This window comes from Staurois parvus, unplaced genomic scaffold, assembly GCF_062004578.1.
Source record: "Staurois parvus isolate SC_StPar_1 unplaced genomic scaffold, SC_StPar_1.0 ptg001255l, whole genome shotgun sequence".
Classification (NCBI taxonomy): Eukaryota; Metazoa; Chordata; class Amphibia; order Anura; family Ranidae; genus Staurois; species Staurois parvus.
This window is the reverse complement of record NW_028319051.1, coordinates 890,026-915,668: the sequence shown is the minus strand read 5'-3', so window position 1 is coordinate 915,668 and position 25,643 is coordinate 890,026. Positions and strand designations below refer to the sequence as shown.

At 45.4% G+C, this 25,643-nt stretch overlaps 1 protein-coding gene across 1 annotated transcript in view; it reads left to right on the top strand.

Annotated features, from left to right (window-relative positions):
• Positions 1-1,624, top strand: part of STK11IP (serine/threonine kinase 11 interacting protein) — a 74,915-nt gene extending 73,291 nt beyond the window's left edge. The window contains exon 25 of the mRNA XM_089660633.1: positions 1,242-1,624. Coding sequence (XP_089516759.1) covers positions 1,242-1,382 — 141 coding nt within the window. The 3' untranslated portion in view covers positions 1,383-1,624. The remainder of the gene's footprint in view (positions 1-1,241) is intronic.
• The last annotated feature ends 24,019 nt before the right edge of the window (positions 1,625-25,643 follow it).

Genomic DNA, 25,643 nt, shown 5'->3' with positions numbered 1-25,643 from the left:
ATAGCGCCGTCAATTCACGCAGCACTTTACATATATATTGTACATTCACATCAGTCCCTAACCCTCAAGGGGCGTACAATCTAAGGTCCCTAACTCACATTCATACATATACATACTAGGGACAATTTTTAGACAGGAGCCAATTAACCAACCAGCATGTCTTTGGCGTGTGGGAGGAAACCGGAGCACCCGGAGGAAACCCACGCAGGCACAGGGAGAACATGCAAACTCCAGGCAGGTGGTGCCGTGGTTGGGATTTGAACCAATGACCCTAGTACTGCCAGGTGGAAGTGCTAACCATTTAGCCACTGTGCTGCCCGGCAGGCTCTGGCTGAACGGAGCTGAATGCTTTACCAAGTGATAGGACCATGTCTTTTAAGGGGCAAGGTTCCCGAAGACACCAGATGCTGCACCTCTCCCTCTTGTGCGTGCTGCAACTTAGAGCAGGGGTGTATTTACCACAAGGCATTTGCCTAGGGTGGCATTTTTTCAGGGGGGGCAGCACTGCCCCTCGGAAGAAGGGACACACGCGGCATGGGGACATGGTGGGTTCCCAGAGAGGTTGCGGGTTTCATGACTGTGTATGCAGAGCCCGACTCCCTTTCCTGGGGATGTGAAGGTGAGTCTCTCTCTCGCATGGGGGGTGGTGGCTGGTGTATGGGGGGCAGTGGTAATGGAAGGCTCTCTCGGGTGGCAGTCAGGGGTGTTGTTGGTCAAGGTCAGGCTCTTTCTGTGGGGGGGCGCTGATTTTGTGTTGCCTAGGGCAGCACAAAACCTAAATACACCACTAACTTAGAGGTCCCATGTGCAAGAGGCCGTAAAAGTTTCCTTTAAGGTCCTGTTTACATCAGAACGCAGTGCGGCAAATCTACATTCCGTGCGCATTTCCTGCACAGCGTTCAAAATGCACTGCAGTTGCGGGTGTCAGTATAACTCCACTTTTGTTGAGAAAAATACTTTCCCCTCTGGGTGATCTCTGTACATTGCTGGGATTTTAACAAACTTTGTTGCAGATTCCTACCTCTTGTTATTCTGAAGAAATAGCTGTTTGTCTGCGTCCATGTGTAAAGGGCACTACTTTTTCTGCAGTGTAGTGTGATTTGAGCCCATTCAAAATAATCCGCACTGAACCATCGGGGAATGTGCAGTGCGTCCCCGGCCCAAGGAATGTGCAGTGCGTCCCCGGCCCTTAGAGCAGTTCCTGTGATCTGTCATTGTCACCATCCGTTTTCTATTTGCAGACACAGCAGAAGGAAAGTGCTTGGCTCTTGTGGACGGAGGACCCGGATCTTCCTAAAGAGATAGCAGAGTGGCTGCGGGTTCCCTGGGAAGCTGAATATCACATACACTTCAATCCGGTTATTCATGAGACCCTGGACTGAGGTGCAGGCCATTGTAGAGACGTATGGTACACGATTACTGAGTCACAGCAGGATTGTGTCCAGTATGCCGTGTCCCGTGGCAGGCTGGTGTCCCTGGGAGAGAGGAGAGTGCTGACACCCCGCCCAACCTGTGCTAGGAGATATGACAGACTTTGCACTATTGTTTGTTTGTTTTGTTTTTCTAATTTCTGAAATGTTCCCATTTTAATGTAATATTATAATAAAGTTTCTACCCCATTTTACAGGATTCCTTCTGGGCTTTATCTCTGCACCAACTTTCTTTTTGTGTTTCTCTCCATCCAGTCCTGAGATTTACACAGCTCTGACACACACAGCACAACCCTGTCTGGAAGGGGAGGAGGCCTGATTTATCTGCTGCAGGTAAGCAGCACCCACACCTAGCGTCTTGTCCCTCCCCCAGACTGTGATTGGACAGTGAAAGGAGAAGCAGCAGACTAATGAGCTCATCTTTCTGTCTCGTCCAATCAGCAAGGACCTTGTGAGCACTCCAGCACAGCCAATTGGTTTCTTGTGCGATTTCTCACTCTCCTAGCCAGGGTTCTGCTCGACTGTTTAGGCATTGCAAGAGGGCGATACCAAGTCAAAATCGCGTACTTTCACCGCTGGTAATGAAAAAAAAAATTTTACATTTTAAAGCTGAAATGCATCCAAAAACAAGCTAAACATGAACATCCCATTAAAAGGTGAAAGTGTTACTAAACCCAGGAGATTCACTATATCTGGTCTCCCCAGACACTGCATTCACTATATCTGGTCTCCCTGGTCCCTGCATTCACTATATCTGGTCTCCCTGGTCCCTGCATTCACTATATCTGGTCTCAGGACCCTGCATTCACTATATCTGGTCTCCCCGAACCCTGCATTCACTATATCCGGTCTCCTCAGGACCCTGCATTCACTATATCTGGTCTCCCCGGACCCTGCATTCACTATATCTGGTCTCCCCGGACCCTGCATTCACTATATCTGGTCTCCTCAGGACCCTGCATTCACTATATCTGGTCTCCTCAGGACCCTGCATTCACTATATCTGGTCTCCTCAGGACCCTGCATTCACTATATCTGGTCTCCTCAGGACCCTGCATTCACTATATCTGGTCTCCCCGGACCCTGCATTCACTATATCCGGTCTCCTCAGGACCCTGCATTCACTATATCTGGTCTCCCCGGACCCTGCATTCACTATATCTGGTCTCCCCGGACCCTGCATTCACTATATCTGGTCTCCTCAGGACCCTGAATTCACTATATCTGGTCTCCTCAGGACCCCGCATTCACTATATCTGGTCTCCCCTCACCCCGCATTCACTATATCTGGTCTCCCCGGACCCCGCATTCACTATATCTGGTCTCCCCGGATCCCGCATTCACTATATCTGGTCTCCCCGGATCCCGCATTCACTATATCTGGTCTCCCCGGACCCCGCATTCACTATATCTGGTCTCCCCGAACCCCGCATTCACTATATCTGGTCTCCCCGAACCCCGCATTCACTATATCTGGTCTCCCCGGACCCCGCATTCACTATATCTGGTCTCCCCGGACCCCGCATTCACTATATCTGGTCTCCCCGGACCCCGCATTCACTATATCTGGTCTCCCCGGACCCCGCATTCACTATATCTGGTCTCCCCGGACCCCGCATTCACTATATCTGGTCTCCCCGGACCCCGCATTCACTATATCTGGTCTCCCCGGACCCCGCATTCACTATATCTGGTCTCCCCGGACCCCGCATTCACTATATCTGGTCTCCCCGGACCCCGCATTCACTATATCTGGTCTCCCCGGACCCCGCAATCACTATATCTGGTCTCCCCGGACCCCGCATTCACTATATCTGGTCTCCCCGGACCCCGCATTCACTATATCTGGTCTCCCCGGACCCCGCATTCACTATATCGGGTCTCTCCCTGAGACCCCGCATTCACTATATCGGGTCTCTCCCTGAGACCCCGCATTCACTATATCCGGTCTCCCCCTGAGACCCCGCATTCACTATATCCGGTCTCCCACAGTACACACAACATGGAAGTGTCATTATTTTATAAACTGCTAAATACCTTTTCTCATCAGCAGTATACTGCAGTCTTGTGACTTCTATCAGTGTCCAGCAGAGCACTGGTTAAAGCTTGTAGGAGGAGCTTTCATTCTCCTCTCACTCCCTATTAGGCTGCATAACCCCTGACCCTCTGTCTGTACAGTGCTGGGTCCTGTGCTGATCACATGCACCCTCCCAAGAAAACAGGAAAAACTCTATCAGTACACACCAAACTGAACATGTGCAGAGTGTCCCAGAGGCTCTGTTCTATCAGGAGATGAAATGGGGAACGTGGAAGGGGAGGATCAGAGAAGACCGGGTCAAACAGCCTTTTTACACAATGCAGAGGATTAACCCCTTAGGTTCCACAGTGAGTATAACAAGCATGCTTTACTGCATATACAGACTGATTGCACTGTTGTGGGTTTAGTAACACTTTAAATGACAAAATCAGCTTTTGCGGCAATATTTATTCTAGAGTTTTCCTCAGTAGTACTTTTTATCTGCTGCTAGATGTCCTTGGTCTAATGACCAGCATCATTCAACCCACTTCCTCTGAGCCCAGGTTGCCCTGGACCTGCCCCCCATTCTGGGATTAGACGGTGAAAGAAGTAGCAGAGGGAAGAGCTCATCTGTCACTATGTTCCCTTCCTGTGAGTTGGAGACCTTCCTTCTCTTCAGTCTCCTGCCACTGTAATAAGCTGTTGGGATTTCAGGAAATATCCAATGCTGGCATGGAGGAGCTGGTGACCTGGTACTTCCAAGGCTAGGTAGGGAAATGTTCATCAATGGCAGCCTCCCTGTTTGTCTTACTGGCAAGGTTTGTCCTTGAAATATTTGGTTGAAGAGCCTGTCTACACTTGCACATGCACTTCGAGTGGAGCCCCCATTGCTGTGTAGTAAGATCACATGTACAGTGGGGCAAAAAAGTATTCAGGCACCAATTGTGCAAGTTCTCCCACTTAAAAAGATGAGAGAGGCCTGTAATTGGCATCATAGGTAGACCTCAACTATGAGAGACAAAATGAGAAAACAAATCCAGACAATCACATTGGCTGATTTGGAAAGAATTTATTTGCAAATTATGGTGGAAAATAAGTATTTGGTCACCTACAAACAAGCAAGATTTCTGGCTCTCACAGACCTGTACCTTCTTTTTTAAGAGGCTCCTCTGTCCTGCACTCATTACCTGTATCAATGGCACCTGTTTGAGGTTGTGGACAGGTGTCTTTTATACTGATAACAAGTTCAAACAGTCACACTCCAAACTCCACTATGGTGAAGACCAAAGAGCTGTCGAAGGACACCAGAAACAAAATTGTAGACCTGCACCAGGCTGGGAAGACTGAATCTGCAATAGGCAAGCAGCTTGGTGTGAACAAATCAACTGTGGGAGCAATAATTAGAGAATGGAAGACATACAAGACCACTGATAATCTCCCTCGATCTGGGGCTCCACGCAAGATCTCACCCCGTGGGGTCAAAATGATCACAAGAACGGTGAGCAAAAATCCCAGGACCACACGGGGGGACCTAGTGAATGACCTGCAGAGAGCTGGGACCAACGTAACAAAGGCTACCATCAGTAACACACTACACCACCAGGGACTCAGATCCTGCAGTGCCAGACGTGTCCCCCTGCTTAAGCCAGTACATGTCCGGGCCCGTCTGAAGTTTGCTAGAGAGCATTTGGATGATCCAGAAGAGGATTGGGAGAATGTCATATGGTCAGATGAAACCAAAATAGAACTGTTTGGTAGAAACACAACTCGTCGTGTTTGGAGGAGAGAGAATGCTGAGTTGCATCCAAAGAACACCATACCTACTGTGAAGCATGGAGGAGGCAACATCATGCTTTGGGGCTGTTTCTCCACAAAGGGACCAGGACGACTGATCCATGTACAGGACAGAATGAATGGGGCCATGTATCGTGAGATTTTGAGTGCAAACCTCCTTCCATCAGCAAGGGCATTGAAGATGAAACGTGGCTGGGTCTTCCAACATGACAATGATCCCAAACATACCGCCCGGGCAACGAAGGAGTGGCTTCGTAAGAAGCATTTCAAGGTCCTGGAGTGGCCTAGTCAGTCTCCAGATCTCAACCCCATAGAACACCTTTGGAGGGAGTTGAAAGTCCGTGTTGCCCAGCGACAGCCCCAAAACATCACTGCTCTAGAGGAGATCTGCATGGAGGATGGGCCAACATACCAGCAACAGTGTGTGCCAACCTTGTGAAGACTTACAGGAAACGTCTGACCTCTGTCATTGCCAACAAAGGATATATAACAAAGTATTGAGATGAACTTTTGATATTGACCAAATACTTATTTTCCACCATAATTTGCAAATAAATTCTTTCCAAATCAGCCAATGTGATTGTCTGGATTTTTTTTTCTCATTTTGTCTCTCATAGTTGAGGTCTACCTATGATGCCAATTACAGGCCTCTCTCATCTTTTTAAGTGGGAGAACTTGCACAATTGGTGGCTGACTAAATACTTTTTTGCCCCACTGTATGTCCTGCAGGCCAGTGCATTCAAAGCAGTTCAGGGTTTTGCCAATACAGAGCAAAACAGGAGGGTCACTTCAGCATCTCCCCCCACCCCCAACAGTGCATACTTACCTTTCCTCTGCTCCCTCACTGCTCCTTTTTCCACGGGGAGTGAGGAAAGGAAACCCGGGTAAGCTACTGGTGCCTGTGCAGTTCTTTGCTATATTCACAAATGTCTGACACAGATCAGCCCCTGCTGCAGCCTCTCACCTTGTGACTCTATTCAGTTACAGTGTTGCAGTCTGATTACTGGGGGAGAAGAGACTGAGAATATGCTCTTGCTTGCAGCAGACTGATGACATCCTGGCATAGGCAGAGTCACTGACTGCAGTACAAGGACAGATTTTAATGATCAAAGTATATCTTTTGAATATACTGTTAATTTTTTTGTGACATGTTAGGAATCTATTCATTGAGACTTTTAAGTTTCACTTTAATACACAAAGATAAATAATTGAAAAGCTACAAATTTAATTGCAGGTGCAGTGCAGAGGAACAAAGGGAAGTTAGTTCCTGTAGATATGAGTGATCAGATTCTAATCTAGAGAGTACTCGAAGAGCTCGCCTGCATTGAGATTTGATGACAGGTTCACTTTAATCACTTGTGCCTGCACTGCCTGAAACAATAAGCGACGTTTGAAGGGACACGCGCTTCCTTCACGTGTGGCGTGTCCAGGATGTTTTCTTTATCCAGGGAGCTGGCTCAATGTGCTTCTCTGAAAGAAGCAATTTCCTGAGCGGGTTAACCTGTTCCAGGGCTCCTCTGTTCTCTGAATACATCTCAATGTCCTCTCTGGATATTCCATAGAGTAGTGGTGGCCAGTTTCTTCATACTGGGGAATCAAGTGCAACTCCCAACATCACCAAAGAGCCACAAATAAAATGTCATAGACTGCAGGTACACAACAGTATATAGTCAGACTATGGGTATGATACAAGAAATGGTCAGACTGTATACTGTACGATACAAGGGATGGTAAGTAACTGTGGACATGAGACAGGAGATGGCTAGAGACTGTGGACATGAGGAGACAGGAGATGGTCAGGGACTGTGGACATGATACAGGAGATGATCAGAGACTGAGAACATGATACAGGAGATGATCAGAGACTGTGGACATGATACAGGAGATGATCAGAGAATGTGGACATGAGGAGACAGGAGATGGGCAGGGACTGTGGACATGAGACAGGAGATGATCAGAGACTGTGGACATGAGACAGGAGATGATCAGAGACTGTGGACATGAGACAGGAGATGATTAGAGGCTGCGGACATGAGACAGGAGATGATTAGAGGCTGCGGACATGAGACAGGAGATGGTTAGAGGCTGCGGACATGAGACAGGAGATGGTTAGAGGCTGCGGACATGATGCAGGAGATGATCAGAGACTGAGAACATGCTACAGGAGATGATCAGAGGCTGAGAACATGCTACAGGAGATGATCAGAGGCTGAGAACATGCTACAGGAGATGATCAGAGGCTGAGAACATGCTACAGGAGATGATCAGAGGCTGAGAACATGCTACAGGAGATGGTCAGAGACTGCGGACATGATACAGGAGATGGTCAGAGACTGCGGACATGATACAAGGGATGGTAAGTGACTGTGGACATGATACAAGAGATGGTCAGAGACTGCGGACATGATGCAGGAGTTGGTCAGAGACTGCGGACATGATGCAGGAGTTGGTCAGAGACTGCAGACATGATGCAGGAGTTGGTCAGAGACTGCAGACATGATGCAGGAGATGGTCAGAGACTGCAGACATGATGCAAGAGATGGTCAGAGACTGCAGACATGATGCAGGAGATGGTCAGAGACTGCAGACATGATGCAAGAGATCGTCGGAGACTGAGAACATGATACAGGAGATGGTTAGAGACTGCGGACATGAGACAGGAGATGGTTAGAGACTGCGGACATGAGACAGGAGATGGTTAGAGACTGCGGACATGAGACAGGAGATGGTTAGAGACTGCGGACATGAGACAGGAGATGGTTAGAGACTGCGGACATGAGACAGGAGATAGTTAAATAAAACAAATTGAATGAGCGCAACTAAATTAATAAAGTAAAAAAGTAAGGATAATAATAAATTGACAAGCCGCTAGCATAAAAGGTATTCCTCAGCACCTCAGTAACAGATCCAAAACATAGAATATGCAGCGCTAGATGTTATGTGAAACTATGATAAGTTTAGTAATAAATGAGAATAATATAGTCCCAAATGAAGAGTCCTCAAAGACAGAAGTAATATATATCAAAAGTGCTCCATACAGTGATCAGAAAAGTCCACAAGGTGGGCAAACTGGTCAAATGAAGAAATAACAAATTCCTTGTAGTAATGGTTTTATAATGCGCTTACCAGAACTACATACAAAATGTGCGTTGTATGTATATACTCTGTAAAGGACATCAGGGTCTGGTCACTGGTATGCTGTCATCAGAGCGCCCTAGCAGACTACCAGAGATGCTAACAAGACACGCTCCCGGTCCGCCTCAGGGGTCACCAATGGGTCCACCGTCGCTCAGTCTCCAGATGTCGATCCACCTTAAGGAGGCTCGTGCAATAACAAGCCAGGGAGGCAAGATAGTGCTGATAGTGTAATATAGCCTTTATTGAGTAAAAAGGACCCCTTTGAAAACGTGTGTTTTACACGAAACATGTCAGGGGGATCCCTCAATGTGACGCTGACCTTGCTGACTTTACTTGTTTGATGCATAAGGATTGACTACAGGATACCATACTTTGAGTGAGTGTCCCTTTTGAATACTTTTGGATTTTACTCAATAAAGGCTATATTACACTATCAGCACTATCTTGCCTCCCTGGCTTGTTATTGCACGAGCCTCCTTAAGGTGGATCGGCATCTGGAGTCTGAGCGACGGTGGACCCATTGGTGACCCATTGGGGAGTCCTGAGGCGGACCGGGAGCGTGTCTTGTTAGCATCTCTGGGAGTCTGCTAGGGCGCTCTGATGACAGCATACCAGTGACCAGACCCTGATGTCCTTTACAGAGTATATACATACAACGCGCATTTTGTATGTAGTTCTGGTAAGCGCATTATAAAACCATTACTACAAGGAATTTGTTATTTCTTCATTTGACCAGTTTGCCCACCTTGTGGACTTTTCTGATCACTGTATGGAGCACTTTTGATATATATTACTTCTGTCTTTGAGGACTCTTCATTTGGGACTATATTATTCTCATTTATTACTAAACTTATCATAGTTTCACATAACATCTAGCGCTGCATATTCTATGTTTAGGAGATAGTTAGAGACTGCGGACATGAGACAGGAGATAGTTAGAGACTGCGGACATGAGACAAGGGATGGTAACTGTGGACATGATACAAGAGATGGTCAGAGCCTGTGGACATGATACAGGAGATGGTTAGAGACTGCGGACATGATATAGATGGTTAGAGACTGCAGACATGATACAAGAGATGGTCAGTGACTGCACACATGATACAGATTAGAGACTGAGGACATGACACAGGAGATGGTCAGTGACTGCGGCCATGATACAGGTTAGAGACTGAGGACATGACACAGGAGATGGTCAGAGACTGCGGACATGATATAGATGGTTAGAGACTGCAGACATGACACAGGAGATGGTCAGGGACTGCGGACCCGATACAGGAGGGTCTTTTTGATTGGCTGGCATGGGATGACATTACTCAGGCACATGTTCTCCTAGTACACTGGCAGTGTGCTGGAATGTAAACTGAGCTGTGCATCTTGGCAGAGCCTAGGCCGGATAATGTCAGCCGACAGCTTTAGCCAGCTCTCAGCTGAAACCGGGTCACAGGAGAGCAGATTGAAGTGCACTCCTGTAATCCACAGGAGAAGTGCCAAAAGAGTTTAGCCTTACTTCTCCTTTACGTAGGTGACAATCATGTTAAAACTCGGGTATGCGGTGATATCAGGCAAGAAGCTGTCAGTAGCAGAGCTTTTAAATTCTGTAAGTTACAAGGTGGAGCCTCCATGGATTGTTTGTTTTTCCAGCACATCCCACAAATGCTTGATTAGATTGAGATCTGGAGAATTTGGAGGCCAAGTGAACATCTTGAACTCATTGGGGTTTATTTACTAAGCTGGTTCACTCAGAATCTTGTGCACTTCTGCATGGAAACCAATCGGCTTACAAGTTTAATTGCTAAAGCTTAATTGAACAAGCTGAGGTTAGAAGCTGATTGGCTACCAATGCAGAAATGCACAAGATTCTGAGTGAACCCGGTTTAGTAAATCTCTCCCATTGTGTTCCTTAAACCATTCTTGAACCATTTGTGCTGTGATGGAGTAGCATCCTGCTGAAAGAGGCCACCGCCATCAGGGAATGCTGGTCCCATGAAGAGGTTTAGGTATGTGGAACATGTCAAAGTTACATTCATGTGAATGGCAGGACCCAAGATTACCCAACAGAACATTGCCCAAAGCATCGCCCTGCCTCCGCTGGCTTGCCTTCTTCCCATACTGCATCCTGGTGCCATCTCTTCTCCAGGTAAGTGACGCTCACAGCAATCCACATGATGTTAAATAAAATCTGATTCACCAGACCTGGCCCGCTGACTGGGCTGCAGCTACACAGCCCCATACACAACAAACTGCAATGGCCATTTTTTCTGCTTTCAATACATCAACTTCAGCAACTGATATTCAGATGCCATTACAACTAGATAATGTTATTGACAAAAGGTGGAGCGCTGATATAAGTGAATGAAATTGAATGTTATGTGCTACCACATAACTGACCTGATACCCAGATACTACCCTACCCGTGCCCTCCGCTCCTCACAGGACCTCCTGCTCTCCAGCTCCCTGGTCTCCTCCTCCCACGCCCGATTGCAGGACTTCTCTAGGACTTTCTCCATCCTCTGGAACTCCCTACCCCAATCCATCAGAATGTCACCTACCCTCCTCACCTTCAGGCGCCCCCTGAAAACCCTCCTCTTCAGGGAAGCCTACCCCAACCTCACCTAACACCCGACCTCACCTAACAACTAATCTCCTCCACTCCACCCACCACTCCATCCCCCACAGCCATCTCCTCCTGTGCCACCATCCCCTCCCTCCTAGATTGTGAGCTCTAAAGAGCAGGGCCCTTGAACCCCTCGTGTAGTGTATTGTTACTGTCTTCTCTCATGTTCTGTCCCCCTTGCTACTGTACAGCGCTGAGCATACCCTTTGGCGCTATATAAATACTGTATAATAATAATACCAGACAATAATGTAGTGTAACAAAATGATGAAAAGAATAAATGACCAATAATGAACGTCCAACATATGAATGGCTAAAGTGAACATAATTCACTATATGTCCCAAAAACTAGTCCAAAGAGTGATGTGAACCAGTAGTGACCAGTACCGTATTTTCCGGCTTATAAGACGACTGGGCGTATAAGACGACACCCTACTTTTTCTGTTAAAATATAGGGTTTGAGCTACACTCGCCGTATAAGACTACCCCTCTTCCAACGCACACCAAAATAAAAATACATCAGATTTGGTTTCAATATGGTATGCTATTTCAGTATGGTATTCCAATGATGAGGCACTACTCCTCCCACTGACACCAATGATGGGGCACTATTTCATCCACTGACACCAATGATGGGGCATTATTCCTCCCACTGATACCAATGATGGGACACTATTCCTCCCACTGACACCAATGATGGTGCCCCATCATTAGTGTCAGTGTGTGAGGAATAGTGCCCCATCATTAGTCAGTGGGAAGAATCGTGCCCCATCATTGGTGTCAGTGGGAGGAATAGCGCCCCATCATTGGTATCAGTGGGAGGAATAGCGCCCCATCATTGGTATCAGTGGCAGGAATTGCGCCCCATCATTGGTATCAGTGGCAGGAATTGCGCCCCATCGTTGGTGTCAGTGGGAGGAATTGCGCCCCATCGTTGGTGTCAGTGGGAGGAATTGCGCCCCATCGTTGGTATCAGTGGGGAGAATAGTGCCCCATCGTTGGTGTCAGTGGGGAGAATAGTGCCCCATCGTTGGTGTCAGTGGGGAGGAGGAATAGTGCCCCATCATTGGTGTCAGTGGGAGGAATAGTGCCCCATCATTGGAGTCAGTGGGGAGAATAGTGCCCCATCATTGGTGTCAGTGGGGAGGAGGAATAGTGCCCCATCATTGGTATCAGTGGGGAGAACAGTGCCTCATCGTTGGTGTCAGTGGAGGAGAGACAGTGCCTCATCGTTGGTGTCAGTGGGGGAGGAACAGTGCCTCATCGTTGGTGTCAGTGGGAGAGGAACAGTGCCTCATCGTTGGTGTCAGTGGGGGAGGAACAGTGCCTCATCGTTGGTGTCAGTGGGGGAGGAACAGTGCCTCATCGTTGGTGTCAGTGGGGGAGGAACAGTGCCTCATCGTTGGTGTCAGTGGGAGAGGAACAGTGCCTCATCGTTGGTGTCAGTGTGGAGGAGGAATAGTGCCCCATCGTTAGTGTCAGTGGGGGAGAGGATCGGCTGCTCCTTCTTCCAGTTCAGCCGCTCGATTTTCGCGGGGCCACTCGGCTCTGCCTCCTCCCCGGTGATTGGTCGCCTGTGTGCCTTTCCAGTGCTGGCGCCCAATCACCGGGGAGGAGCCGGAGCCGAGCGGCCGCGTAACCATCGAGCGGCCGAACTGAAAGAAGGAGCAGCCGCACTTCCTGGACCGGATCGTCGTGGGACCGGAGCCAGGTAAGGTACAGCAGCCCCTCTGCCCACCCCTGTACTTAGTGTCCATTGGAGGAGGAGGGGGGGGGGCGGCGCAGCGCCGCCCCTCGAAAAAGTGCCGCCCTGACACCGGCTCGCACCGGCGTATAAGACGACCCCCGACTTTTCAGAAGATTTTCAGGGGTTGAAAAGTCGTCTTATACGCCGGAAAATATGGTAATAACTGACTGTGATACTCCACTGCTATGCACTCACCAGAAGTAAAAAGTAAGCCAGCATTGTATGGAAACGACTCCTTGGAACGTATCCGCCCTCCTACCACCAGTCACCGATCCATCCAAGATGAAGTACCTCCTAAGGGGAGAGCTCACAAACAGAGCCTGGAAACCGCGCAATATAGTGTAGTATGTTTATTAAAAATTGCAGCAACCACATGGAGCATGATATGAACCAGCAATAAAATCACAAAGATGGCTGCTGGACCATCGCATGGACTCAGTAGCGTGACGTCAGCACATAGGCTCCTCCCTAAGTTATTACTGGTTCACATCACTCTTTGGACTATTTTTTGGTCAAGTTTTTTGGGAAAATATAGTGAATTATATTTGTTTGCTATTCATATGTTGGACGTTTATTATTGGTCATTATTCTTTTCATCATTTTGTTACACTACAATATTGTTTGGTAGCACATAACATTCAATTTCAGTCACTTATATCAGCGCTGCACCTTTTTGTCTATATGTTTGTATAGTGGAAGCGGAGGCTTATCCACATAGTGCCAGCTGCTTCCTCATTTTTCCTTTTGCGCTCACTGTTCACATTTTTTACTAGATAATGTTATTTACTTAACCTGTCAGTGATAATAAAGGTATGAATGATCAATGTGTATGTATGTATTTGTGTATGTGTGTGTATATATATATAATATATTATATACGCACAGCCCTCAAAATTCCACTCTCCTGCTCGCATTCAAAGAGTGGAAATAACCTGAGGCGAGTGTGGAGCGTCCCTTAAGGTCAAAAGCAGTTTTAGACCGGCTAGAGAACAGCGATCGTAAATCAGAACAACTTGCAGAATTGAGTGATAATGATTTGTGGGGAAATTCGTCATCAGACACTGAAAACGATTCTGCGACTTTGCTCAGTGATGTGCGAACTTGGCGCTATATTTCAAATTTCAGTGTTTTTGGTTTGATTACATTATTGAATTAAATGTATTATATTTTTTATAATTATTTATTATATTTCAAACTTTATCATACCGGGATGTTTACTAGACTCTTGTTCAGACAGATTTAAGTGAGTTTTTCTTAAGAATTACAGGCCTACAATATAAAACAACAAATTTCCATGAACAACAATACCGCTTTGACATTCAAAAATATTGATTAGTTAGACCATCAGGGAGGTTAAACTCCTGGGATATTGATCTGGTCAGTAAGTAGCAGAGGGGGTTGTTAATCAGTTTCAGCTGTTTTGGTGTTAATGAAATGAACAGGTGCACTAGATGGGTAACAATGAGACGACCACCAAAACAGGAATGGTTTTTTAGGTGGAGGCCCCTGCAATATTTTCCCTACTCATCTTTTCTGACTGTTTTTCACTAGTTTTGCATTTGGCTAGGGTCAGTGTCACCACTGGTAGCATGAGGCGATACCTGGACCCTACAGAGGTTGCACAGGCAGTCCAACTCCTCCAGGATGGTACATCAATTTGTGCCATTGCCAGAAGGTTTGCTGTGTCTCCCAGCACAGTCTCAAGAGCATGGAGGAGATTCCAGGAGACAGGCAGTTACTCTAGGAGAGCTGGACAGGGCCATAGAAGGTCCTTAACCCATCAGCAGGACCGGTATCTGCTCCTTTGTGCAAGGAGGAACGGGATGAGCACTGCCAGAGCCCTACAAAATGCCCTCCAGCAGGCCACTGGTGTGAATGTCCCTGACCTAACAGTCAGAAACAGACTTCATGAGGGTGACCTGAGGGCCCGATGTCCTCTAATGGACCATGTGCTCACTGCCCCACACCATAGAGCTCAATTGGCATTTACTATTGAACACCAGAATTGGCGGGTCCTCCACTGGCACCCTGTGCTTTTCACAGATGAGAGCAGGTTCACCCTGAGCACATGTGACAGACGTGAAATGGTCTGGAGAAGCCGTGGAGAACGTCATACTGCCTGTAACATTGTTCAGCATGACAGCTTTGGTGGTGGGTCAGTGAAGGTCTGGGGAGGCATATCCATGGAGGGACGCACAGACCTCTACAGGCTAGATAATGGCACCCTGTCTGCCATTAGGTATCGGGATGAAATCCTTGGACCCACTGTCATACCCTACACTGGTGCAGTGGGTCCTAGGTTCCTCCTGGTGCACATCAATGCCCGGCCTCATGTGGCAAGAGTATGTAGGCTGTTCCTGGATGATGAAGGAATTGATACCATTGAATGGCCCCCATGCTCGCCTGACCTAAATCCAATAGAACATCTCTGGGATATTATGTTTCGGTCCAGCCGAAGCCGCCAGGTTGCACCTGAGACTGTCCTGGAGCTCAGTGATGCCCTGGTCCATATCTGGGAGGAAATCCCCCAGGACACCATCCGTTGTCTCATTAGGAGTATGCCCCAATGTTGTCAGGCATGCATACAAGCGCGTGGGGGCCATACAAACTACTGAGGACCATTTTGAGTTCCTGTAATGAAATTTCAGAAAAATGGATTAGCCTGCTGCATCATTTTTCATTTTTTCACTTTGATTTTTGGGATGTCTTTGAATTCAGTCCTCTGTAGGTTAATTGTCATTTCCATCAAACGATGGGGCGTCCTTATGTTCCTAACACATTACCCCGTCCATATCAGTATAGAGATCCAGCAGGAGATTTTTCCCCTTTGAGATCTGATGTGTTTTCAAAGTGTTCCTTTCATTTTTTTGAGCAGTGTAGCTGTGCGTGTGTGTATATGTGTATATATATATATATATATATATATATATATATATATATATATATATATATATATAAAATCCCCTTTTAATCTGCTCATTTAAACATGTGAAATAAATCTAAGTTTCCTGTTCTTAAAAGAAAATTGTTTACAACAGTGACAGCTATTAATGATCCTCACCAAATGGACATCCAGCTTCCATTACCCCTGACGGGTGGTCCGGATCAGTAAACAGTGCATTCATTAGTTCTACAACTTTGAAGATGAAGCATCAACAATCATTAATAGAGGAGGACATCTGCACGTCTGTATATTGTAAACTAGCCAACATTTTGGGCTTTCCTTCAATTTATTCCTGGTGTTTTTGTCTCATAAAATGTTTGTAGACAGTTTTAGCTCCTTATCAAAAATTTTAATTAATGTTGAACTTTTTAAATTGGTATAAACTCCCAACTGTCTGATGTTTAGGTTTTCTAAACTGCTATATATTATAAACTTTTCACTGTGTGTGTGTGTATGTGTGTGTGTGTGTATATATATATATATATATATATATATATATATATATATATATATATATATATATATATTACACCTTTGTTACTTCTCTGTGCTGATAATGTTCTACATCTGTTTTTTGTCTCCACCAGAGGCTGCATGGAATTTCTCAGGGTGGGTTTCCTGATGGTGACAGCAGTGGACCATGCCTGGAGAGTGCAGATCTGCATAGAAACCAATCAGCTCCGCCTGGATTCACAGTTGTGTGGTATATCACATGTGATTCGCGCAGGAACCGCACCACATTCCTGTGCAAATCACATGCGAACTCCGTGAGGTGCAATTTGAGCCATACATTTTATATGGCTCAAATCACACAGCATCTGCACCACAAAGGTGCAGAACCCTTGTTTGGTCCGCACTAGAATCGGATCACATGGGTATTCACACCCATGTGATCTGATTCTGCACATCGCACCACCTTTTCCGGACTGATTTTGGAGTATTGTTAACTCAACCTACACACCCGCTGCAGTTTGCATGAATGGGGTGCGTTTGTGATGCGGTGTAGAATTCGCACAGAAAACGCTGCAAATTCCACACCGTATCAGTGTGAACCCGGGCTCCAGTTTTTATTATCAAGGCTTAATTGAACAAGCTGAAGTTAGAAGCTGATTGGCTACCATGTACAGTTGCATCAGATTTTGCACTCTGCAGTTTTAGTAAATCTCGCTCTACATAAGTCCTCGTGCACACTGGATGTTTTTAATTTTTAATGTGACTTTACACCACTAACGTTACCAGCGTTATTAAAACACCCCGTGTGCATGGAGCCTATGGCTCTTTGGGGGACGATGCAGAAATATAATTGGGAGACAGGGACCTCTCCCAGGGACAGGTGTTGTCACCTTGTAAAAGGAAGTGCGTGAACAAGGACCTTCATGGCAGGACCTCCAGATGTTTTAATATAAGCTACAGATTTCAAAATATTGAAAATTACTTTTGAAAGAACATTAACATTTTAAAGCTCATATAACATTTTAGTGATTGGGAATACATTTACTTAACCAAATGTGTGTGTTATGTGTGTGCGGTTGGGAGGAGGCTAAATGGGATTAGTTATTAGTTTCTTGTTGTAGAAGGAAGGTCAATGGGTGATAACATTTGATCAGTGAGTTGGGTTTTGGGTTACCGGGCTGATGACAAATAGGAAACATGTTGCAGTTGATAACTAGCTGTCTAATCCGTGTCTAAACCTTGACTTCCTGGTAAGGGGAGAAGATGTGAAGTCAATCTTGGTGATTGGGTGATTAGATAACCGTCCCATCAACGTTTTTTTTTTTTCTTCTTTGGCTCCTTTCATGGGAACATTGGTATGAAGATTGTAAACATTGATCTAACTAATCATCAGCTCAAGCAAGGGTTTGATAAGCATTTAATATGCTTCCAGTAGCTTTCTTAAAGCCCTCAAAGTAATCATGTTGCTAGATAAGAAGAAATAAAAAAAAAATTTACCCGGGAAGAAAAAAAAAATTAAAACATAATGCACCATCCATATTGTTGGCCTGGAGAGAATTCACCACCCTAGTGTTGCTGTTGGCTTGGAGACGAGTATTCACCATCCTAGTGGTGCTGTTGGCTTGGAGACAAGTATTCACCATCCTAGTGGTGCTGTTGGCTTGGAGACGAGTATTCACCATCCTAGTGGTGCTGTTGGCTTGGAGATGAGTATTCACCATCCTAGTGGTGCTGTTGGCTTGGAGATGAGTATTCACCATCCTAGTGGTGCTGTTGGCTTGGAGACGAGCATTCGCCATCCTAATGGTGCTGTTGGCTTGGAGACGAGCATTCACCACCGTAGTGGTGCTGTTGGCCTGGAGATGAGCATTCACCACCCTAGAGGCATAGTTGGCCTGGAGATAGGCGTTCACTACCCTAGAGGTGTTATTGGCCTGGAGATAGTGTTGAAACCTTCAAAGTAATAGCTCTTGTTGTAGAAGGAAGGTCAATGGGTGATAACATTTGATCAGTGGGTTGAGTTTTGGGTTACCGGGCTGATGACAAATAGGAAACATGTTGCAGTTGATAACTAGCTGTCTAATCCGTGTCTAAACCTTGACTTCCTGGAAAGAGGAGAAGATGTGAAGTCAATCCTGATGATTAGAGAACAGTCCTGTCAACATTTCTTTTTTTTTTTTTCTTCTTTGGCTCCAATCATGGGAGCATTAGTCTGAAGATTGTAAACATTAATCTAACTAATCATCAGCTCAAGCAAGGGTTTGTTAAGCATTTAATATGCTTCCAGTAGCTTTCTTAATGCCCTCAAAGTATTTATGTTGCTAGATAAAAAGATTGACGCGGGAATCAGGGGTAGACTGACAACTCATGGGGCCCCCTACTGACCCCAGACCCTTGGGAAGTTTCCAAATGGTCAGTCCGCCCCTGCCGGGAATAAAAAAAAAAATAATACACCGTCCATGTTTTTGACCTGGACTGAAGCATTCAACACTCTAGAGGTGCTGTTGGCCTGGAGACCAAGCATTCACCACCCTAGCGATGTTGTTGGCCTGCAGACAAGTATTCACCACCATAGTGGTGATGTTGGCCTGGAGACCAAGCATTCACCACCCTAGAGGTGTCGTTGGTCTGGAGACCAAGCATTCACCACCCTAGCTCTGTTGTTGGCCTGAAGACAAGCATTCACCACCCTAGAGGTGTTGTTGGCCTGGAGACCAGCATTCACCAACCTAGTGGTGTTGTTGGCCTGGAGACAAGCATTCACCACCCTAGAAGTATGGTTGTTCTGCAGACAAGCATTCACCACCCTAGAGGTGTTGTTGGCCTGGAGATAGTGTTGACACCTTCAAAGTAATAGCTCTTATATCTTCCTCTGTAAGAAGACCCCACCCACTGCCCCAAAGAGGACAAAGGCTGATTATGATATTGGTGGTGAAGTGATTGCCACAACAAAAGCAATTACAAAAATGTTTGGAGTCAAATTATGATTATTTTTTAACATACTGATTGCTAGAAAGATCTGTTATAGCTGTTCTAGTCCCTATGCTACTTTGCACAGATTTGCCATCTAATTCAAAGTAACCCTACCAAGTGATGGAAAAACCAACTTAACTTTTGCCACATGTTACAGCCTTATTCCAAAATAAATTAAATTCATTTTTTCCCTCAACATTCTACAAACAATACCCCAGTATGACAACATGAAAGAAGTTTGTTTTTAAATCTTTGTAATTTATTAAAAATAAAAAACGTGAAAAACCACATGTACATAAGTATTTACAACCTTTGCCATGACACTCAAAATTGAGCTCTGGTGCATCCTGTTCCCACTGATCATCCTTGAGATGTTTCCACAACTTGATTGGAGTCCACTTGTGGGAAATTCAGTTGATTGGACATGATTAGGAAAGGCATAAACCTGTCTATATAAGGTCTCACAGTTAACAGTGCATGTCAGAGCACAAACCAAGCCATGAAGTCCAAGGAATTGTCCGTAGACCTCAGACAGGATTGTATCAAGGTACAGATCTGGGGAAGGGTACAGAAACATTTCTGCAGCATTGAAGGTCCCAATGAGCACAGTGGCCTCCATCATCTGTAAATGGAAGAAGTTTGGAACCACCAGGAATCTTCCTAGAGCGGGCCACCCAGCCGAAATAAGCGATCGAAGGGAGAAGGGCCTTAGCAAGGGAGGTAACCAAGCACCCAATGGTCTCTCTGAAAGAGCTCCAGCGTTTCTCTATGGAGAGAGGAGAACCTTCTAGAAGAACAACCTTCTCTGCAGCACTCCACCAATCAGGCCTGTATGGTAGAATGGCCAGACGGAAGCCGCTCCTCATTAAAAGGCAAATGGCAGCTCGCCTGGAGTTTGCCAAAAGGCACCTGAAGGACTCCCAGACCATGAGAAACAAAACTCTCTGGTCTGATGAAACAAAGATTTAACTCTGAATGCCAAGCGTCATGTCTGGAGGAAACCAGGCACCGCTCACCACCTGGCCAATACCATCCCTACAGTGAAGCATGGTCGTTGCAGCATCATGCTGTAGGGATGTTTTTCAGCGGCAGGAACTGGAAGACTAGTCAGGTTCGAAGGAAAGTTGAATGCAGCAATGTACAGAGACATCCTTGATGAAAACCTGTTCCAGAGCACTCTGGACCTTAGACTGGGGCGACAGTTCATCTTTCAACAGGACACCAACCCTAAGCACAAAGCCCACAGGAGTGGCTACGGGCCAACTCTGTGAATGTCCTGGAGTGGCCCAGCCAGAGCCCAGACTTGAACCCGATTGAATGTCTATGGAGAGATCTGAAAATGGCTGTGCACCAATGCTCCCCATCCAACCTGATGGAGCTTGAGAGGTACTGCAGAGAAAAATGGGAGAAATTGCCGAAAAATAGGTGTGCCAAGCTTGTAGCATCATACTCAAAACAACTTGAGGCTATAATTGGTGCTAAAGGTGCTTCAACAAAGTATTGAGCAAAGGCTGGCAATACTTAAGTACATGTGGGTTTTTTTTGTTTTCTATTTTTAATAAATTGCAAAGATTTCAAAATGAAACTTCTTTCACGTTGTCATTATGGGGTATGGTTTGTAGAATGTTGAGGGAAAAAATGAATTTAATTCATTTTGGAATCAAGGCTGTAACATAACAATGTGGCAAAAGTTAAGCGCTGTGAATACTTTCTGGATGCACTGTATTCCTGTCCATTCATTCTGTACAGTTGAGGCTACAGCGATAAAGACTAAGGGCTGTGTCCTTTAAACAGACCTCTGATGTTCCAACATTGAGACAGAGAAAGGAGATTAGATCCCTGATATTTCACCAAACCCTCTCCAACAGGGCTTCCAAAAAAAGCTGAAAAAAATAATAAAAATTTAAATTGTAAAAAATTCCAAAAATAAAAAGCTACTGACACCAGTGGTGGGACTACCAGGGTCACAAAGGTCACACTTGCGACTGGGCCCTGGGGATCTGCCACCAGGCTTGCAGGGAAGGGCCCTGGATGGGGGGCCAGTGGGGACCCTTCATGGTTTCTTGCACTGGGGCCCTGAAAGTTCTAGTTATGCCTCTGACCCTGTCAGTGCTGATGGTCTGTCCTACTTACATGCATTTTTATGTGTTATATTGAACTGCTCGAGGTTATTATTTTTCAGTACTATTCTACATCTAGTAGAGATTTTGGGCCACTACAAAACTGTTTACTTACAGAATGTGATTTGGTATCTCCCTCTATCCGCCATCTATGCCTGTGGATGGTGCCAAGTTAGCTGTGATACTTGCCAAAGGGGGCAGTTAATGCTATAAACTCTGCAGGGTGCCCAAACTTTTGCAGACGCCATTTTTTTGTTTTCAGTTATTTTGAAAGTGCAAATGATGGAAATAAAATCTAACTTTTGTTGACATATTATAAGAATGTCTAATCTGTAATTTGATGCCTTTTGGAGATTTTTCCATCTTTCCTTGGCTTCTTTATGCACATTAATACAAATTTTTAGCTGGGGTGCCCAAACTTTCGATCCCCACTGTATATTGTCCAAACAGACTGGGGCTAAGGAGGTATGTAAATCCATAAAGTGCCAATTGACATGGTCAATAAATGGCTTTGTTTTCTTTTTTTTAAGCAAAAAAGGAAAAAAAAAACCCCTAAGAATCTGGACGTAAAATGTTTGGGTAATTTTACCAACCTTTCAACAAACGTGCTATGTACCAAAACCATTTTCAGTGAACTTACTCTCCTCCTTCGTATCCCCCACAACTGGAATGTCCCTTGCAACCAGCACCAGATTACTTCTGTTTGTATGTCTGAGACTCAACACTGGAAACTTTGTATGTATGTATATATATATATATATATATATATATATATATCTATCAGGAAAAGTTATGTTACCGATTTCACTACAAATCAAATTGCAGAAACAAAACAAACACCTGAGCCGTTTCTAGACAAAAGCACCATTGTCCCGCCATCCCTCACCTCTCAGATACTTAATGTCTCAACAAGGAGTATCATATAGTCTTTGGCCCATGATAACAGGGAAATGTCTGTTGTTGAAGTTCTTAACATTGGAACACGCCGTGTAGGTTTCCCTCCAGTCTGGAGACAATGGCCCCATTGTAAGGGGATACCTGTTAGGGGCACAATGCAATATACACTTCTGGATATTGTTGAGGAGGACGATGTGGCTTTTTCACAGTATCAGCCCAACTTTATGTAACACATCCCTTTATTTTACAGCTCTCGTAAAGACAGAAATCCCATAGAGCTTTCTTTTAAGTTCTAAAAATATTCCTTTGTTCTCGATGTTTGTGTGAGCCGAATTCCTGGATTGTGTTACCGAGAAACCAAACCTTCCCTGGGCACTCTTAAATATCAATCTTCTTTTCCTTGATCCCCCCCCCCTGAAATACCTCCACCAGGATCGCTGATGGGGGGAGATGAGTGTGGTTTGAGGAACTCAGATATGAGATAATGGAAGCCAAAAGAAGAAGATCTTTAACTTCGCCCTCTTGACAACATCGCCGAGGAAACCTGTTTTTCCCTTTTTTGTAAGGTTTTTGAAACCTATTTATGAAATCCCAGAATTAATATTTGTAGTTTTTATTTTTTTTTACCATGGGAAACACTAGACCTGACCAATGCTGCTGTTAGAAATCATGGGGCCCCGTACAGCTTACCTGACAGAGTCCCCTTTCCCCCACCCTGGGTCGGTGGGTGCATGCAGGTGTATGCTCCCGAACAGGCTCCAGCTGCATGAACAAACCACCCATTCAAGAGGCCAGAGCCCTACGATATGTTGAAATAATTTTTTTACAATTTTTTTATAACCCTGGGAAGGACTTTGTCTCAAAAGTGAAACATCAGGGGTCTGTCTAGATCCCTTATATTTCAACAGAGAAAGTGATTTTAGGACACAAATCCCTAAGCCTCAGCTGCTACAGAATGAATGAACAGAAAGCGATCTTTACATAGGATCCTTGTTCATTCACAAATTGAAGCATAGTAAATGGGGGGGATACAGGGGGATCAGATTTGCAGATGAAGGGGGTACTGGACAGGAGAGGGGGTAATCAGAGTGGCAAAAGGGTGGCCAATCCCTGAAACTGATCCCCCTGTGGATCCTCCTGCAGCAGCTGATGGTAGGAGGGAGAGGAGGAAAAGCTAGCTGTGATGCAGGGAGGGGGAATTGCCTGCACCACAAAGCTGCCTGGGCCCCCCCGTTGAACTGATGGGGTTCAGGCCCCATAGAGGAGGGCTGGTCCTGATCATCTCAACCATTTGGAAAGCCGCTCTGGGCAAATTCACCACTTAAGTTTGTAATAGTTTTTATAACATAGTAATCCAGCTAATTCTGTTCTGTAAGCAGAGTTTGTGGAATCCACAACATAGACCATCACTCTACAAAAGCTCCGCTCAAGCACGGTTCTGCAGAGGTGGCTTCAAGCAACTTCACTTGGTGGAGACAGTTGGCGTAGGCACAGTGGAGCCTCTCTGCTCACTTCATAGTAAAGTAACCACTTACAGCACTGCTATTTTCAACTGTCTGTAAGGGGGAAATGTTTCTCACTGACCACCAATGTAAAGGGCATTCTTCCCACTGACCACCAGTGTATGGAGCTTTCTTCCACCAACCACCCACATAAGTGAACATGAATCCCACTGACCAACAATGTAAGTGACATTATTCCTATTGAAAACTGAGGGACATTCTTCCCACTGACCACCAACCTATTGGACATTCTTCCTATTTACCTTCAATGTAAATGACATTCTTCCTACTGTCCACCAACTTAAGGAGATCACCAATGTAAGGGACATTATTCTCAATGACCACCAACATATTGAACATTCTTTCATTGACCACCAATGTAAGGGGCATGCTTCCCACTGACCACCAAAGTATGGAACATTCTTCCCACCAGCCACAAATGTAAGGGACATTCTCAGCACGTTATCATTGTGACGTCATTACGTTCTGCGCATGTGCAGTGGGTACGCAGCGGCCATTTTAAGGGCTCAGTTTATCTGAGCAAGCCAAACAAACCCAAGCCTACATCTAAGGTAGCCGGTTATACCCGGGAAACTATTCAGGAAGGGCGCCTCCACATTCCCAGATTCACTGAGGACACTCATGGCTGCAGCTTGATAAGTATCAAATACTTTTTTTGACCTTGCTCCGATGCCTTGAACTGTCGATATCTTAAAGAACCCATGCACTATTTTGAACAAAGAAATTGTTACTCATTCCATTACTATGCCCTGTTGGTTGCCATAAGGAGACAGACCCTATGAATGTAAGAGGGAGGTCCTGTTCATCTGTAAGGGGGAATAATGTGAGATCTGTGGAGTGTGATGTATTTTGTTTTTTTCATGTTTGTAATAATGTTTTCATGAAAGAAGTCGTTTATGAGTTTCTTGACCATCTGTTTACTAATTTATGCTTGTATTAATAAAATAATCAAAACCATAGAGTCCTGGTTGAGTCATTTTAGTTTGGTGTATTAAGGGACATTCTCCTCACTGACCACCAATGTAAGGAGCATTCTTCTCACTGACTACCAATGTAAAAGACATTCTTCCCACTGATCAATAATGTAAGTGAACATGAATCCCACTGACCACCAATGTGAGGGACATTCTTTCCACTGACCCCCAATGTATGGAGCATTCTTTTCAATGGCCACCAATGTAAGGAGCTTTCTTCTCACTGACCACCAATGTAAGGGACATTCTTCCCACTGATCAATAATGTAAGGGAACATGAATCCCACTGACTAACAATGTAAGTGGCATTATTCCTACTGAAAACCTATGTTAGGGACAGTCTTCCCACTGAATACCAACATATTGGACATTCTTCCCATTTACCACCAATGGAAGGGACATTCGTTCCACTGACCACTAATGTAAGGAGAATTCTTCCCTGTGATCGCCAATGTAAGGAGCATTCTTCCAACTGACCACCAATGTGAGGAGCATTCTTCCCTCTGACCACCAATGTGAGGAGCATTCTTCCCTCTGACCACCAATGTGAGGAGCATTCTCACCACTGACCACCAATGTGAGGAGCATTCTTCCCTCTGACCACCAATGTGAGGAGCATTCTTCCCTCTGACCACCAATGTGAGGAGCATTCTTCCAACTGACCACCAATGTGAGGAGCATTCTTTCCTCTGACCACCAATGTGAGGAGCATTCTTCCCTCTGACCACCAATGTGAGGAGCATTCTCACCACTGACCACCAATGTGAGGAGCATTCTTCCCTCTGACCACCAATGTGAGGAGCATTCTTCCCTCTGACCACCAATGTGAGGAGCATTCTTTCCTCTGACCACCAACGTGAGGAGCATTCTTCCCATTATCATGAGTTGACGACTGTCTGACCCAGATATCCGGAGGGATGTATTATTATAGGATCCTCTATGGGTGCTCATTATATTTTATTCACAAGCACATTATCTCAAGCAAAACTTGAGTCCTGATCAGCTTTTCCAGTGAG